The 15505-nt window shown below is 49.5% G+C and overlaps 1 protein-coding gene across 2 annotated transcripts in view; it reads right to left on the bottom strand.

The window, feature by feature from the left end:
- Window positions 1-938: 938 nt before the first annotated feature.
- The window catches only part of MALL (mal, T cell differentiation protein like), a 33073-nt gene continuing 18506 nt past the window's right edge, over window positions 939-15505 (bottom strand). For both annotated transcript variants that reach the window (XM_027554538.1, XM_027554537.1), the window contains 3 exons: window positions 9849-10016; window positions 4974-5096; window positions 939-2494 (listed from right to left, as the gene is read on the bottom strand). In XM_027554538.1, the coding sequence (XP_027410339.1) occupies window positions 2432-2494; window positions 4974-5096; window positions 9849-10016 (354 nt within the window). In that variant the 3' untranslated portion in view covers window positions 939-2431. The remainder of the gene's footprint in view (window positions 2495-4973; window positions 5097-9848; window positions 10017-15505) is intronic.

Genomic DNA, 15505 nt, shown 5'->3' with positions numbered 1-15505 from the left:
CCTGGAGAAGGGAACGGCAACCCACTCCAGTATTCTTGCCTGGGAAATCCCATGGACAGAGGAGCCTGGCGGGCTACAGTTCATGAGGCTGCAAGAGTGGGACACAGCTGAGTCATAAACCACCACCACCGCAAAAGGCGTCTTAACACTGAGAAGAGAAATAATTTCACGACCTTAATGGTGATGGAGTCATTTCCTATGGTTGCTGGAGAAAAGGCCCTTAACTCAAGGGGGCCCTGGTGCGTTCCTGCGGAGTTTGATGATGCAAGTCTTTAATGATCCCACTCACAGGGATCACAGGTTTCATCCTGCTGGCGCCACTGCGTCTACAGGTGCCCCAGAGCTGACCTACACCTTGCAATAACTTGCTCTAAGTACACCTGAACCCAAGTACATCTTAATCCATCAGCACCTTGCCATAACCCCTCTTGACATATCTAATCTTGCGTAACTGCTTCTTAATGTGGTGCACCTTAATGTTACCCCACTTCCGCATAGCTACACCTTAGCCCGCCTGTGTGTGTGTTAGTTACTCAGTCGTGTCCGACTCCTTGCGACACGGACTCTAGCCCACCAGGCTCCTCTGTCCATGGAACTTCCCAGGTAAGAATACTGGAGTGGGTTGCCATGCCCTCCTCCAGGGGATCTTCCCCACCCAGGGACTGAACCTGTGTCTCCTGCATTGGCAGACGGGTTCTTTACCGCTGAGCCACCAGGGAAACCATTCTTACTGAAGTGGAAATGATGCCACAAACCCAAACGCTGGAGCCAGATGTGGCATCTCGGGGCAGCTGCCCGTGAAGCAAGGCTGGGTGTGCTGGGCCTTGGACTCTCCATGGGTTGGGGGCGTGGGGTCTCAGTACAGCTGCTGTTGGGACCTGTGCCGTGGTGTCCAGCCCCAGTGGTGAGGTCACAAAAGAGACGAGCTCCAGGCGTCACACTGTAGAAACCACTTTTATTTGGATGTGACTGCTCAGGAAATACTGAACATCCCACACAGATGACGGGCCAGAAAGTCACAGATGAATGGTGACTTTTCAAGCTATGGGGTGATTAGAAGGTGAGCCGTCAAGGCATGAAGCCAATTTTCTCTCCGGTGATCTCCCCGCCTTCCTGACCCTCTCTCCCCCAGGAGCAGAAAAAAGTTGATCCAAAACTGTAAGCCCTCAAACCGGCTCAGACAAATCACTCCCACAGAATAACTTATTGCATTTCAAAATGGCAGCAGGTCCACGCAGCTGGGGGCTGAGCACTGACTCTCCTCAGAGACTGAGCCAGACAGACGCCTGGACCCCCAGCACGGGGCCAGAACTGTCCGACAGCACAGCCTTCCTTTGAAAACAGTTCAGCGGGGGATCCAGCCCGTGGTTTACGTTTCTCTGTGTCTTTTCTTTGAGAATGCCCTGGAACACATGCCTTAGCACATCCCGGCCCCGGGAAGCCCTCCGCTGCAGGAGGCTGGCTGGACAGTCCAGGCCCCACCCAGCTGGACCACTGTGGGGAGGAGGCTCGCGAAAGAGCAGGGACCCTGGGATGGGGTCCTTTCCAGCCTCCTTGATATCCTCTGTGTGACCGGAGCCCAGAGGAGAATCCTGGCACGTAATGTCCTTCTTGCTTCCTTGATGGTCTTTTCTGAGGGACAAGGAGTGGGTCCCGCAGGCCTGCAGTTCTCTGAGCAGCCTGACTTACTGAGAATCGGAAAAATGGGTTGTAGCCTTCCCTGTCCGACCCCTCCTCCCCTCCCTGGTCTTGGTATATAACAATTTTGTGGTCAGTCCCTTATTTTCCCAAATCTAGATTTTCACAAATCTACCCTCAGATTTCCCTTGGCTCCTATAACTGTAGAGGAAAGAGGAAGGGGGCATGAATTGGAGTCAGGCAGTGTGGGAGGGGGTAGCGGGTTTGTACACCACTGCACCGAAGAGGCAGGATCCCGGGACAGGAGCAAGGTCTGTGGTTCTTCAGAACCGAAGGCGTTGACAGCACCATTTTGATTTTAAAAAAATAATGAAGGTTCTCATCAGTCAGCTGTGTGGACCCTCGTTGCCGAGGCAGATCCCCAAACAGGCAAGATGGTGGTAGACCTGGAATTTTCCACATGAGATGTTAGTTTTCTAGAAGAGCGAGGGTCATTGTCAGATAATCCCAAGAGACAATTACTTTCCCTGGGCCAAACAAAACAAAATGAAACAGCAACAAAGTCCTCCCCCCACCAGCCTTTTCATATTCATCACAATGAATTAAAATGTCCAAGCAGATCTGCCAGCGTGTGATTTCATCGCTCAGTCTGAAAAGATGGTCTGTGGATCCCGTGATGTCATCGTTGGTAAGCTGTTTATCATCCAGATGGCGAAGGCTGAACACCAGTTTTGGAAGCTGACACTCCTAGTTTTGAAAGAGCATCTTCCACGTTGGCTGGTCCCCTGCTTCTTCAGTGGTAATAGATGCTGAAGGCATGCAGGATGTAGAGCAAGGTGGTGACGAAGGCAAAGAACTGGAAGAGCCAGGGAGTTACTGCCTTAGAGATGCTGGCAGTCACTACCTGCTCCCAACCCCACACAGGCCCATGGCAGCCTGGATGGCCCTTGTTTTGACCCTGCTTCACCCGCTGTCTGCCAGAGCCCTGCCTGGCCTGAGGGCAGCAGCCACGGGGCAGCCCCTCCACCCCCTCGTCCCATGGTGGCTGTGCAGCAGGACTCTCGCCTGCAGACCTGGGCCCCTCTACCTGTCAAAAAGTGGGCCCGTCTCCACGCCCGCCCTGGGTGCCCTCGCCTCTTTCTGGTCACTCTCCCCTTCCTCCACCTTCAGCCACAGTCTGTGCTCAAACGACAGTTGCACTCACAGGTCCAGAACTCAATTCTACGCACCACCTCTTAGATCTTCAGAGGCTCAGAGGCCCCACAAGCTCTCTGGTCAAACTGAACTCCTGAGATTCCCTCACAAGCCCAGTTGATCCCAGGATCCTCATCTCGTCCAGCTAGTCAAGCCCAAAACCTGTGCTCCCCCCGACCCCTCCCTACCCCACGGCCATGTCCAAAGATAGCCCACTGCACTGTCTAATGATCTCTCAGTCCAGCGGAGGACTCCATCTTCACTTTGCCCCACCCTGTCCAATCACACTCTGTTTCATTCATTCATTCAACACATATCTTGTAAGCATCTGCTATGGGCTTCCTCGGTGGCTCAGTGGTAAAGAATCTGCCTGCAGTGCAGGAGACGCAAGAGAAGCAGAAGACTCGGGTTCAGTCCCTGGGTTGGGAAGATCCCCTGGAGGAAGGCATAGAAGCCCCCTCCAGTATTCTTGCCTGGAGAATCCCATGGAGAGAGGAGCCTGGCGGCCTAGGGTCCATGGGGTCACAAAGAGTCGAACAAGACTGAAGCGACTTAGCATGAGCATGCGTGCTTCAAGCACAACCATGGATCTAATGGTGAACAAAAATTCAAAAATTCCTATCCTCATGGAACTCGCATTTTAGTGGCACATGCATAAAAGACCCAAGATAAACCAGGAGAGAAGTAGGAGCTTCTACTCTGAGTGGGGCTGAGTGGCGGCCTCACCGAGAGGTGACAAGTGAGAAGAGAACAGAAGGAGGTGAGGGAGCCGGGAGCTGAGGCCCAAGTGAGAGGACCCAGGGACAGCAAGGAGGCTGGTGTGACGGGGCCCTGAGCAGGGCGAGCAGCACCCCGAGTGGCGGGAGGCAGAGTGGCGCTGGGCTGGGGGGCAAGGAGGCAGACAAGCAGGAAAGGCATCCTGGAGGGTCACTGCGTTGGCCTGGTATCTTTCTGACAAGGACGGCAGCACCCCATATCACACCCCCTCCTGCTGCTGCCCGATCCCTGGGGAGCCCGACTGACACAGGACTTTTCCGGCCACAGAGACTGGAGCTGATGGGCTGGGACCCAGTCTGGGCCTTAGATCTTCCTGAGAAGGAGTGAGGAGGGTTAGGAGCACTTGTGGGCACACAGATGCACGCTGCCGGTCATGTGAGTCACCTGCCACCTGAGGGCGCCATCCCCCCAAGAGAGGGAAGCAGCCACACTCGGCCTGGAAAGGCTGTCGGGCAGGCAGGCAGTGAGCCCGAGGTCCAGAAGTCCTGCTCGGCCCACACCTCGTCTGGACCACCTTGCCTTGGATTGCATCGGCCAATATGTAACCTCGTGGATGTCTGTCACTGAAATAGAAGGACGCAGGAACTTGAGCCGTGATGAGCAATTGAGCTCCATTCCATCAGCAAAGGGAGCCACTGAAGGATTTTCTTTCTTCATTTTTAAAATAAATTTTTATGTGGACCATTTTGAAAAATCTTTAGTTAATTTGTTACAATATTGCTTCTATTGTTTATGTTCTGGTTTGGGGGCCATGAGGTATGATGGTCTTAGCTCCCCGACCAGGGATTGAACCCACGCCCCCTGCCTTAGAAGGTGAAGTCTTAACCACTGGATTGCCAGGGAAGTCCTAAGGATTTTCAATAAGAGATGTGCATTTTGGAAAATTTGTGTTTTGGAAAAACATATTCTGAGGGCAGCGTAGTTGGTATGAGTGAAGTGTTAGTCCCTTGGTCATCTCCAACTCTTTTCGACCCCATGGACTGCCAGGCTCCTCTGTCCTGGAATTCTCCAGGCAAGGATACTGGAGTTGGTAGACATGCCCTTCTCCAGGGGATCTTCCTGACCCAGGGATTGAACCCGGGTCTTCCTGCATTGAAGGCAGATTCTTTACTGTCTGAGCCACCAGGAGGAGAGATGACACCTGCACGAGGGCTTGGCACCCTGTGAGCTTGGGTGCCACCCAAGCTGACTGCCAGCACATCTGCATGTGCGCACGCGCTCTCACACACACACACACACCCCCTCCCATCCCGCAAGACTCCTCCAGTCTGAGGATATAGGGTCATCTGTTCCAGAGGAGACAGAATCGAGCCCCTGGCTTTCCCCCACTGGTGGCGCCTGCCGTGATCTTTCCCAGCGCTCACCGAGGCTGCAGTATTTATATAGTAGTTTTTCAGGTCCTGGGTCTCCGACACGATGGTGGCGTGCACTTGTAACACGGCGGCGCTCATGTACAGGATGCCCGTGGTCCCGTGATACAGGCTGTCCTGGAAAGATGCAGCAGAGGCCATGGCCACTGTCACACGGGCACGCAAGCGGGTAACGCCTTCTCCTCTGACTCAGCCGCTGGGCAGAGGGGGCCAAAGAGACAAGCCTGCTCCCGAAACTCCTGCTGTTTCCTTTCGCAGTGTTTCGAGTGAAATTTCTATGTCGTGAGCAATAGTGGATTAAATAAATGGCAATACCAGTATGAACCAAGATTTATTGAGTGCTTCTTCCCGGTCAAAGTGTAGGCTAAATCTTTTCCTCGTTTATCTCATTTAACCTTGTGAACTATGAGGTCGGTTCTATTTATCGTTAATGCCATTTTGAGGAAATAGAAGTCCAAGGTTAAAGTCAATGACCACAGGCTGAGCCAGGATTTGAAACCAGGCCACATTACCACCAAGCCTGTGCTCCCCAGCTGTTAGTGCTACGAAGGCCTGCTGTTTGCTGGGTGCTTTCCTAACTGTATATACTTGTGTCATTAAATCTTCACAGCTGATTTCATAAGGCAGCTACTAGTAACATGCCCACTTTAAAGATGAGAAAACCGAGGCTTAGCTGACACATGGCAGAGTCAGGCTAATCTGACTCTAGGTTCCATCCATCGTTGAACCTTTATGCTAAACTCTCAGCAGTGTCCTTTAACATCATAAGAATACCATAGTATTCTGGAAGGAATGTCGTAAGGCAAATTGGCATTTTGCAACCCCTAAAGAATATTCATCAGAAGATGAAAGAGGACATTGCAGAAAAGAGTGATGGGGTAAGGTTGTCACAGTGAAAGAAGGACCCCCAGTCACCATGTGTGACGTGACTTGGAGACGCTTACGAAGCATCCTTGCCAGAAAGGTTTAACCCATTTCAGTTTAGCCTTTAGATGCGAACTTCTGGCTTACAGAAAATTCAGGGACCAGAGGAGCAAATCACACCAGGAAGAAGCAAACAAATCAAAATGTGGGCCCTTCTACAGCAGCGGTCCCCAGCCTTTTCGGCAGCAGGGACTGGTTTTGTGAAAGACAATTTCTTTTCATGGACCGTGGGTGGGGTTGGTTTCAAGATAATTCAAGTACATTATATTAACTGTGCAATTTATCTCTATTATTATTACATCAGCTCCACCTCAGATCATCAGACATTAGATCCCAGAGGTGGGAGACCCCTGGTCTACAGGAAAGCTGACCACCCAGTTTTTTCACCAGCAGGGAGAACCATGATAGTAAGAGTGTAATAGGCAGGAAGGCCAGGGGTCTCCAAATGGAGGAAATAAGCTGTAAGTGTCAGACAGTTGAAAGCAATGGCACCCCACTCCAGTACTCTTCTCTGGAAAATCCCATGGACGGAGGAGCCTGGTAGGCTGCAGTCCATGGGGTCGCTAAGAGTCGGACACGACTGAATGACTTCACTTTCACTTTTCACTTTCATGCATTGGAGAAGGAAATGGCAACCCACTCCAGTGTTCTTGCCTGAAGAATCCCAGGGATGGGGGAGCCTGGTGCAGCAGCAGTAAGCGGCAGGAGGAAACAAACAAGTGTTAGGTTTTTTCCCCCTTCTCTATACAAATTTAAAAAGAGGTTTCTCTTAAAATTCTCTGCTGCCATGAAGATACCAGGCTCCACCTGAACTTAACTTTTCTCAAACCTGGAGCTAAGCAATGCGTGTTTCTCCTGGAAATGTTTGTCTTAAGCTATGTTAATGAGCTATGTATTTACCCTAGACTCTGTCTTCAAGTCGGTTCTGCCTAAGACTCAGAACCAACTAGACAAACCAGAATGTTTTACTCATGCAAATGTTCTCTTAAGCTATGTTAATGAGACTGTTTTTGCTTGGAAACCTGCCTTTCTTCAAGAGTCATGTCAATCATTTTACGGCCTGGGACAACTCACCTTGGGCCAATGTTATCTCAAAATGCATGTTGTGGGTGAGGGGCCTGGTGCCAGTCTCTGAGTTTTGAGACATCTCCTTTCTCTAATTTCTTTCTGCTGATAGGTATATAACATACCACTTAAAGGCTAGCAGGGGGCACTCTTTCTGCCCCCTTCTGATGTCTATGTCAGAAGCGTTCTCTATCTCTTTTATACTTTAATAAAGCTTTATTACCGGAGAAGGCCCACTCCAGTACACTTGCCCGGAAAATCCCATGGATGGAGGAGCCTGGTGGGCTGCAGTCCATGGGGTCGCTGAGGGTTGGACACGACTGAGCGACTTCCCTTTCACTTTTCACTTTCATGCATTGGAGAAGGAAATGGCAACCCACTCCAGTGTTCTTGCCTGGAGAATCCCAGGGACAGAGGAGCCTGGTGGGCTGCCGTCTAGGGGGTCGCACAGAGTCGGACAGGACTGAAGCGACTTAGCAGCAGCAGCAGCAAAGCTTTATTACACAAAAGTTCTGAGCGATCAAGCCTCGTCACTGGCCCCGGATTGAATTCTTCTCCCCCGGAGGCCAAGAATCCTGGTGTGTTTCGTGGTTCGGCAACCACCTACTGAAAAATAGATTAAAGGTACTCAAGAGTCACCACTGCCAAGTGCAAGTGGGCCTGTGCGGACCCTGATCAAACAGGCCTGTGAGGACCCTGATCAAACAGGCCTGTGAGGACCCTGATCAAACAGGCCTGTGAGGACCCTGATCAAACAGGCCTGTGAGGACCCTGATTCAAACAGGCCTGTGAGGACTCTGATTCAAACAGGCCTGTGAGGACCCTGATTCAAACTGCAAAAACATATTTCAGTTATAATGGGAAAGAAACTGAAGTCACTCACTTGTGTCGGACTCTTTGCAACTCCATGGACTATAGCCTACCAGGCTCCTCCGTCCATGGGATTTTCCCAGGCAAGAGTACTGGAGTGTGTTGCCATTTCCTTCTCCAGGGAATCTTCCTGACCCCGGGATCCACCTGGGGTCTCCAGCATTGTAGGCAGATGTTTTTACTGTCTGAGCCACCAGGGAAGTGGCTGTGTTATAATGGGGGACAGTTATAATTTTCCAGAACTGTGACCCGTGCCTTTGATGATAATGAGGAATTATCATTAACTTTATGTAAGTTTGATAATGTAAGAAAGCTTGTATAGTTTTTGGAGGCATTCTGCAGTGAAGTGTGTAGAATGGAATGACATGGTGTTGGGGATTTACTTTAAGATTCTTCAGGGGAAAAAAAAGCTAGGTGAAGCAAATGTGATAAAGTCTTGAAAATGCTGGAATCTGGGTTATGGTTACATGAGGATCCATAATATCAATACAATCCTCCCTACTTCTGTTTTGAATTGTTCAATAGAGAAATATTTCCAATGGTTATCAGGATGGTGTGATGACATGAAAAACATTTAATGGATGGCATAATAATAAATGAAAGACTCTACATCTAAAATGATTGCTTCAGTGAGATTTATACATTTTGCATAAAATTTGCCAGGAATAGGGAAGAATGAATCGTGATAGGTGGTTGTGGTTAGACCTTGAGATCGGGGTTATTCTTTTCCTACTATATTTCTTTCAATACCGCTCAAATTATTTTACCATAAATTAAAATTAGAGGGGAAATACGTCAGGGTGTGCTTGCTACGGGAGGAGCTGGGCTGTGCGTATATTACCTACAAAGGGAGGCAGTGGAGGGGAATACAAAGCAGGAGGATTCCGGCAGAGGAATGCTTTTATTCCCATCTAATAGTTGTTGTTGTTTAGTAGCTAAGTTGTGTCTAACGCTGCAACCCCATGGACTGTACTCCGCCAGGCTCCTCTGTCCATGGGATTTCCCAGGCAGGAATCCTGGAGTGGGCTGCCTTTTCCCTCTCCAGGGGATCTTCTCAACCCAGGGATCGAACCCCTTGTCTCCTGTGTCTCCTGCATTGGCAGATGGATTCTTTACCACTGAAGCCCTCTCTAATAGGTGTTGTTCAGTTGCTAAGTCATGTCCGCCTCCTTGGACTGCAGCATGCCAGGCTCCTCTGTACCTCACTATCACTTGGAGTCTGCTCAAACTCATGTCCATGAAGGAGGAAACAGACAGAACAGGCTCCACCTTGAAAGCAGGACTCCATGATGGGCCGGACTGTGGACTTTGAGCTCTAGGCCTAGTATCTATGGAAACGACATACCAGTGGAAAACCAGACCCCCGATGAAGGAGCCTCTGGACTCTCACCTCGACTCTCTGTCACCTAAAAGAGTATGGTAATTATCTCTGTAACAGAACCAAGTCGTAAATCCCATTATGCTTTGGGGGTATCGCCACAGGCCTATTGATAAAAGTCCACTGTTTAACTATCTAGGCTTATGACACATGAATCATGGGTTAACTTTGATCGTATCTCTCTTTTACCTTGTCCAGACTAGTTTCAGGGAATTTGGGGAGGTGGGTTTGAGCACGTACACTTAGGGTATGTAAGGTTTTACAGAAACTGGTCGGGGTCCTTGGCTAAGAGGAGACCACCTTGGGCCCACTGGTGTAATAAACTGCTCTCCACTATCTGCATTGTCCTTCTGAGTGAGTTTGTTTCCTGGAACGGGTGGCTACAGCACATTGAGTCGATGATGCCATCCTACTCTTTCATCCTCTGTTGCCCCCTTCTCCTCCTGACCCCAGTCTTTCCCAGCATCATGATCTGATAGTAAACACTTTCAGATGAAAGGTTGAGATTCCCTAGGGGCCCAGCCCAGGAAGCGGCTCTGGTTCCTCCTCCCACCCGGGTTTGTCCTCAACCACGCCCAGGACGTTGGTCTGGGAGGAGCCTCAGGCCCTGGGACTCTCTCCCTGATTCTTACCAGAATTTTCCAGGACTCATATCTTTTGTAAAATCCAAACACATAAGACAACAGGAGCATCAGGGAGATGAGGAAAGAGGTGAGCGAGACGTACATCACCCATCCTTGTAGCAGCGGGCTTGCTACCTGCGTGGCTGCCACCAGGATCCAGACCCAGACCCCAAATATCTGTAAGAGAAAAGCACAGAAGAAGGCGCTTTAATGGCTGGCACTGAGTGTGATGCTCTTTGCATATTTCCCACCTCTGTCCTCCTCTGGATTTGGTTAAGCACTCTTCAGGGGCTTCCCTGGTGGCTCAGATGGTGAAGAATCTGCCTGCAATTTGGGAGACCCGGGTTCGATCCCTGGATCAGGATGATCCCTTGGAGGAGGGACTGGCTACCCACTCCAGTATTCTTGCCTGGAGAATCTATGGACAGAGGAGCTGGGGGCTACAGTCCGTGGGGTCACTAAGAGTGGAGCACGACTGAGTGACTAACACTTTCACTTTCATTTTTGGTCTTCTACAGTTTGTGCAATGGGGATACAGTGTGTTGAGGTATGGACATTTTTTATTAAATATGCTTGTCTTCATTTTATATTCAATCTGATGATCCCTATGTCTTGGTCTTGAGAGCCTGATTCTGTGGTTTGTGGCTTCTGTTAATATTCATTCCTGTTCACCTTTTCCCTCCTATATTTGTTGAAGGTTGATTGTGATCATGACTGTAGGCTTAGCTCAGTTCTAAATGATTCTTTTAGAGACTTTCTGTATAAAGGGCTCCACTTACTTCTGTCTGGCTCGGATGAAAGATACACAGCTTTCAGGTCCTGGGACTAGCAGCTCTCATCTTACAGATAAATGACATAGACGCAGATATGGGGCTTCCCACGTGGCTCAGATGGTAAAGAACCTGCCCGTAATGCAGGAGATCTGGGTTTGATTCCTGGGTCAGGAAGATTCCCTAGAAAAGGGAACAACTGACGACTCCAGTATTCTTGCCTGGGAAATCTCACGGACAGAGGAACCCGGCAGGCTACAGTTCATGGGTTGCAAAAGAGTGGGACTCGACTGAGCGACTAACACTTTCACTTTCAGACATAAATTAGTCACCCCATCCCTTATGGGGCTCCCACTGCTGTTGTCCTAGAGGCAAAAGCACTTTTGAATTTGTGGAGAATTCTCAGGCTTTCCGAAGCGAAAGGCAACAGGAGGAGAAGCCAGAAGAGACGGGGAGTGGACCACAAGGCAGGGCTTCCCAGCCTCCTGCAGGGTTGGGAACGTCCCCGGGAGCCTGGCTGCCTCTCACAGCACACTGCCCCAGGCCTCAACAATCTCCAGGTGAATTGTGGAAGCCCTGGGCTGGACCCGGGACTGCCCATGAGCCAGCTGGGGCCGCCTCGTTCCAAGCAGGAAGAGAGGAACAAGAGCCGCTGTCCTCCTGAGCCGGGCTCTTGCGTGTTGATTGCAGTGACCAGGTGGCCGATGCCGAGGGAGGTGCCAGAGCATGGCTTGGGGGCACCTGCCAAGCACCTTCCCCACCAAGCCATGAGAAATGCCTGAAGATGCTGGCCCACTGCCAGTACCCAAACAATGCTGGTTGTTAGTGGCAATGGCATTCAGGACTTAGTGACTGTGGAACCTATAAAATTTTACACTCACATGAGACCTCTGAGGGCAGAGAATGGTCTGTGCCATTCACCGATGATTCCTGGTGCCCAGCCCAGGGCCTGGAGAAAAGCAGGTAGGGAGGGTGTCAAATAGCATTCTTTGGAATGACTCAGTGATAAACCCATGGGCTTCCTGCTGGTAAAGAGTGCACGTGATGCAGAAGACCCAGGTTCAGTCCCCGAGTGGGAAGATCCCCTGGAGAAGGAAATGGAAACCCACTCCAGTATTCTTGCCTGGAGAATTCCATGGACACAGAAGCCTAGTGGACTACAGTCCACGGGGCTGCAAAGAGTCGGACACAACTTAGCAACTAAAGCACCGCGATGATAAACCCGCCACCACGACCTCTCGTTCACTAGGGGCTTTAGAGTTTATAAAGCGCATTCACAGAGGTGCATTCACACTGGTGGTCCAGCGGCTAAGAGTCCAGCTGGACATTCAGGGGACATGGGTTCCATCCCCGGCCCAGGAAGACCCCACCCACATGTCTGTGTACCTCGACTACTGAGCCCCATCTTTAGAGCCCGCACTCCGCAACAAGTGTAGCCCCCACTTGCTGAAACTAGAGGAAGCCCACACACAGCAATGAAGACCCAGCACCAAAAAAATAAATCTATAAATAAAATGCATTCACTCAGATGGCCTCATTTCATCTGTACAGGAATTCAAACTCCCATGGGCTTTCTACAGAGAGCGGCCACTTGATACCTGCTGCCTCTTACTGCCAGCTTCCCTGCCTCAGCCCTACCAGGCCCATCAGTGCTGGCAAAGGGTCTCCCCACCCCGGCTCCTGCCATCAGAGGCCGCCCTGGGCAGACACTGCCACACGCGCCCCATCTATGTGTCCACACTTCATTCTCAAAGTGTGTGAGACGCTGCCCTCCTGGGGAGCATCTGGAGGAAATGGAAGGAGGGACTGAGGTCTGAGGCCGTGTGGGACATAGAACGGGGCGCTGGTGGGGCTCTCCACCTCACCAGATTTCACGCCCCAAGGTGGGGCCCTGAGCATTTGGGAGAATCTACTCAAATTGCCCCTTCTTCTTGGCATAAAGGTTGCACAATCAGCTTTACGCAAAGGAATGTTATTCACTTTTTATTTCCACACCCTCTATCTTCTGAACATTATAAGGAAACCAAGGCCAAGGCCAAACTCCAGGTGAATTTAAAACCAGTGGAGTTTGCTATCCTGTTTCTGTCTCAAGCAGCCTCGGTTGAATTCATTACAGGGAAAACAGTTTTGAATATTTATCTTGACTTTTTTTTCTAAATTTATATTTAGCTTTCCAAATTTGCTTGGCAACCTAAATCATTCTCTACTTTTAACCCTCGGTTTTTGATATCTCAAGAGCTGGAGGTATTTTTAGATGTTGGGGGCTGGCCTTCAACGTGGAAGAAGATTGTATTAAAGCAAGTGTATTTCAAGTACGATTTTGGCAGTCTGTTTCTTAAGAACACAGATTACTCACCTGTGCATTTTCTAAAGGTTGAACTGAAACTGGAAGGGATCACTTAAGGGAGGGTAGAACTTAATAAGTTTATTTATTACTCATTCTTCTCTACAACATGGAGAATAGGCCCCTCACATTTAGAGAGCTGGTTAAAGAGCTAGAGGATGAGAACTGGGGTAACAGCACCCAGATGCAGTCAGGAGCAATGGCCAATTCCAGATCGGGGCTGGGGAAGCTGACATATCATCAGAGCAGACCGAAAAATATATTCAAAGGCTCTTGGGCTTAGGTCAGAAGGACTCAGAAGACTGCTGCTGACTAAAGATGGGGCAATTTGACCTTCAAATAAATATAATAACGACTGTGATTGCGCCTAGTTGCTCAGTCTTGTCCGACTCTTTGTGACCTCATAGACTGTAGCCCGCCAGGCTCCCCTGTCCATGGGATTCCCCAGGCAAGAATACTCGAGTGGGTTGCCATTTCCTTCTCCAGGGGATCTTCCTGACCCAGGGATCGAACCTGTGTCTCTTGCATTGGCAGGCGGGTTCTTTACCACTGCACCACCAATGGATTGGACTGTATCAACCAGTTGAAATCCATGAGTTGAAAATGATGCTTTTTAAAAGGTCTACTTTGGTCATTTTTGGAGGATGCTTATTATTTTGGAAGGCAGTTCACCACTATACCGCCAATAATTATTCTTTTGAAAAATGCTTAATAAAGGAAAATAATCATACCAAAGCGTGGCATAAGGGTTAGGCGCTTCTAAAACACATAATTTCCTGAGCCTGAACCCTCAGAGCCACACCCTGAGTCCTGCTACACCTGGGACCATCCGGGGACTTCGAGGAAGCCCCATGGTCTGGATGTTGCCCCAGAGGTGGTGAGGGAGGCTGCATTGTTAAAAATGTCCCAGGTGATGCAGTGAAGACTGAGAAGCCCCAGGGCCCATCCTGTTGCTTCCAGGCTCTTCCACTCCAGTTCATGCACAAGCAGTACTGATGCTTCCGGGTTCAAATCCTAGCTCTGCTAAAGGGGCAGATTATTTAACTCATTTCTGCATCCATGTCCAGTTCATCAAACAGAGGAGGCGGGGAGGACTCCTCTTTCCTGGTTCCTGTGAGCATTAGATGAGTCTCTCACGCACGGGGTGAGTGTTGAGCAGCCACTGTTGGCCCTGTTATTGGCTATAAGGACACGGGAGGGAATCTTCCCTGAGAAAGACCCAGGAGAAGGAAAGACCAAGGCCAGTCTTCCTGAGGGATAGGAGGTTCACTTCTGGAAGAGCTGGGACACCAGTCAGCGAGGAGATGAGATAGCACTGAGGGCCACAGACCCTTCTAAGGAGTTGATGAAAGCTTTGGTCACCTAGAAAAATGTACCTGCATACACGCGTGATTTTATCTACAGATGTGGGGACTCACAGTCCCTCCAAGCCCACCTGCAGCCCCCAGGTTGAAGTCCGTTACCATTTCCAGGATAGATGATGGTGCCATCAGCCAGTCTACTATTTTGACGCTGTTGATCAAGACATTAAATGCATATGCTCTTTGACCCAGGAATTTCACGTTGGGAATTTGTCCTATAGACAACGCATATGCACAAGATGGTGAATGTACAATGTTGTTTATTGAAGCCTGCTGGTTACGGGAAGATAAAGAAGCATCCCAAATGTTTCATCCGGTGTGAGGGGGGGTCACGAAAGCAATTATGTCATACAGTGGAAAACTCAGCAGCCTTCAAAGAGAATGAAAAACTCTGTATATCAGAATAGAACAAACCCTAGAATTGTACAAGGCAGAGAGCAGCGTGCCCAGCGTGCTATGATTTACGTAGAAGAAGAGAACGTATGAGCGTATGTATGTATATATGTGCATCGGTTTGAGTATTTCTGGAATGAGACCCAATAAACCAATCATGCCCTGACCTCCCGGGAGGAGAATTTCTTGGCTCAGAGACAAGATCTTTTAAATGAATCCAAATCACCAACATACACATTGAAAAAGAAAGAAGAAAGACACTGGGCTGGATGATGGGGGCTCACTTCAAAAGTCAAGAGATTTTGCAGCAAGATGAATGGACCTAGAGACTGGCATACTGAGTGAGGTAAGTCAGAAAGAGAAACGCGAATATCATATGATACCACTTATATGTGGACTCTTAAAAATGGTACAACTTATTTACAAAATAGAAATAGAGTCACAGATGTAGAAAAGAAACCTATGGTTACCAAGGGAGAAGGGGGGAGGGAGAAATAAATCGGGAGATTGGGGTTGACACATACGTACTACCATATACGGACAGCTAGCCTGGCGGGCTACAGTCCACAGGGTCGCAAAGAGTTGGACACGACTGAGCGACTGAGTACAGGGAGCTCTACTCAATACTCTGTAATGACCTATATGGGAAAACAATCTGACAAGAGTGGATATGCTGTGTACAACTGATACACTTGGCTAAGGCAACATTGAAAATCAGCTATACTTCAACAAGCATTTTTGAAAAGATTTTGAATGGGAGAGGCAAGAAGAGGATTGCCTTTCCTTTGGGGAGAGTGG

This window comes from Bos indicus x Bos taurus, chromosome 11, assembly GCF_003369695.1.
Source record: "Bos indicus x Bos taurus breed Angus x Brahman F1 hybrid chromosome 11, Bos_hybrid_MaternalHap_v2.0, whole genome shotgun sequence".
Lineage (NCBI taxonomy): Eukaryota > Metazoa > Chordata > Mammalia > Artiodactyla > Bovidae > Bos > Bos indicus x Bos taurus.
The sequence above is the reverse complement of the archived record's forward strand: the minus strand, read 5'-3'. Positions and strand labels throughout refer to the sequence as shown.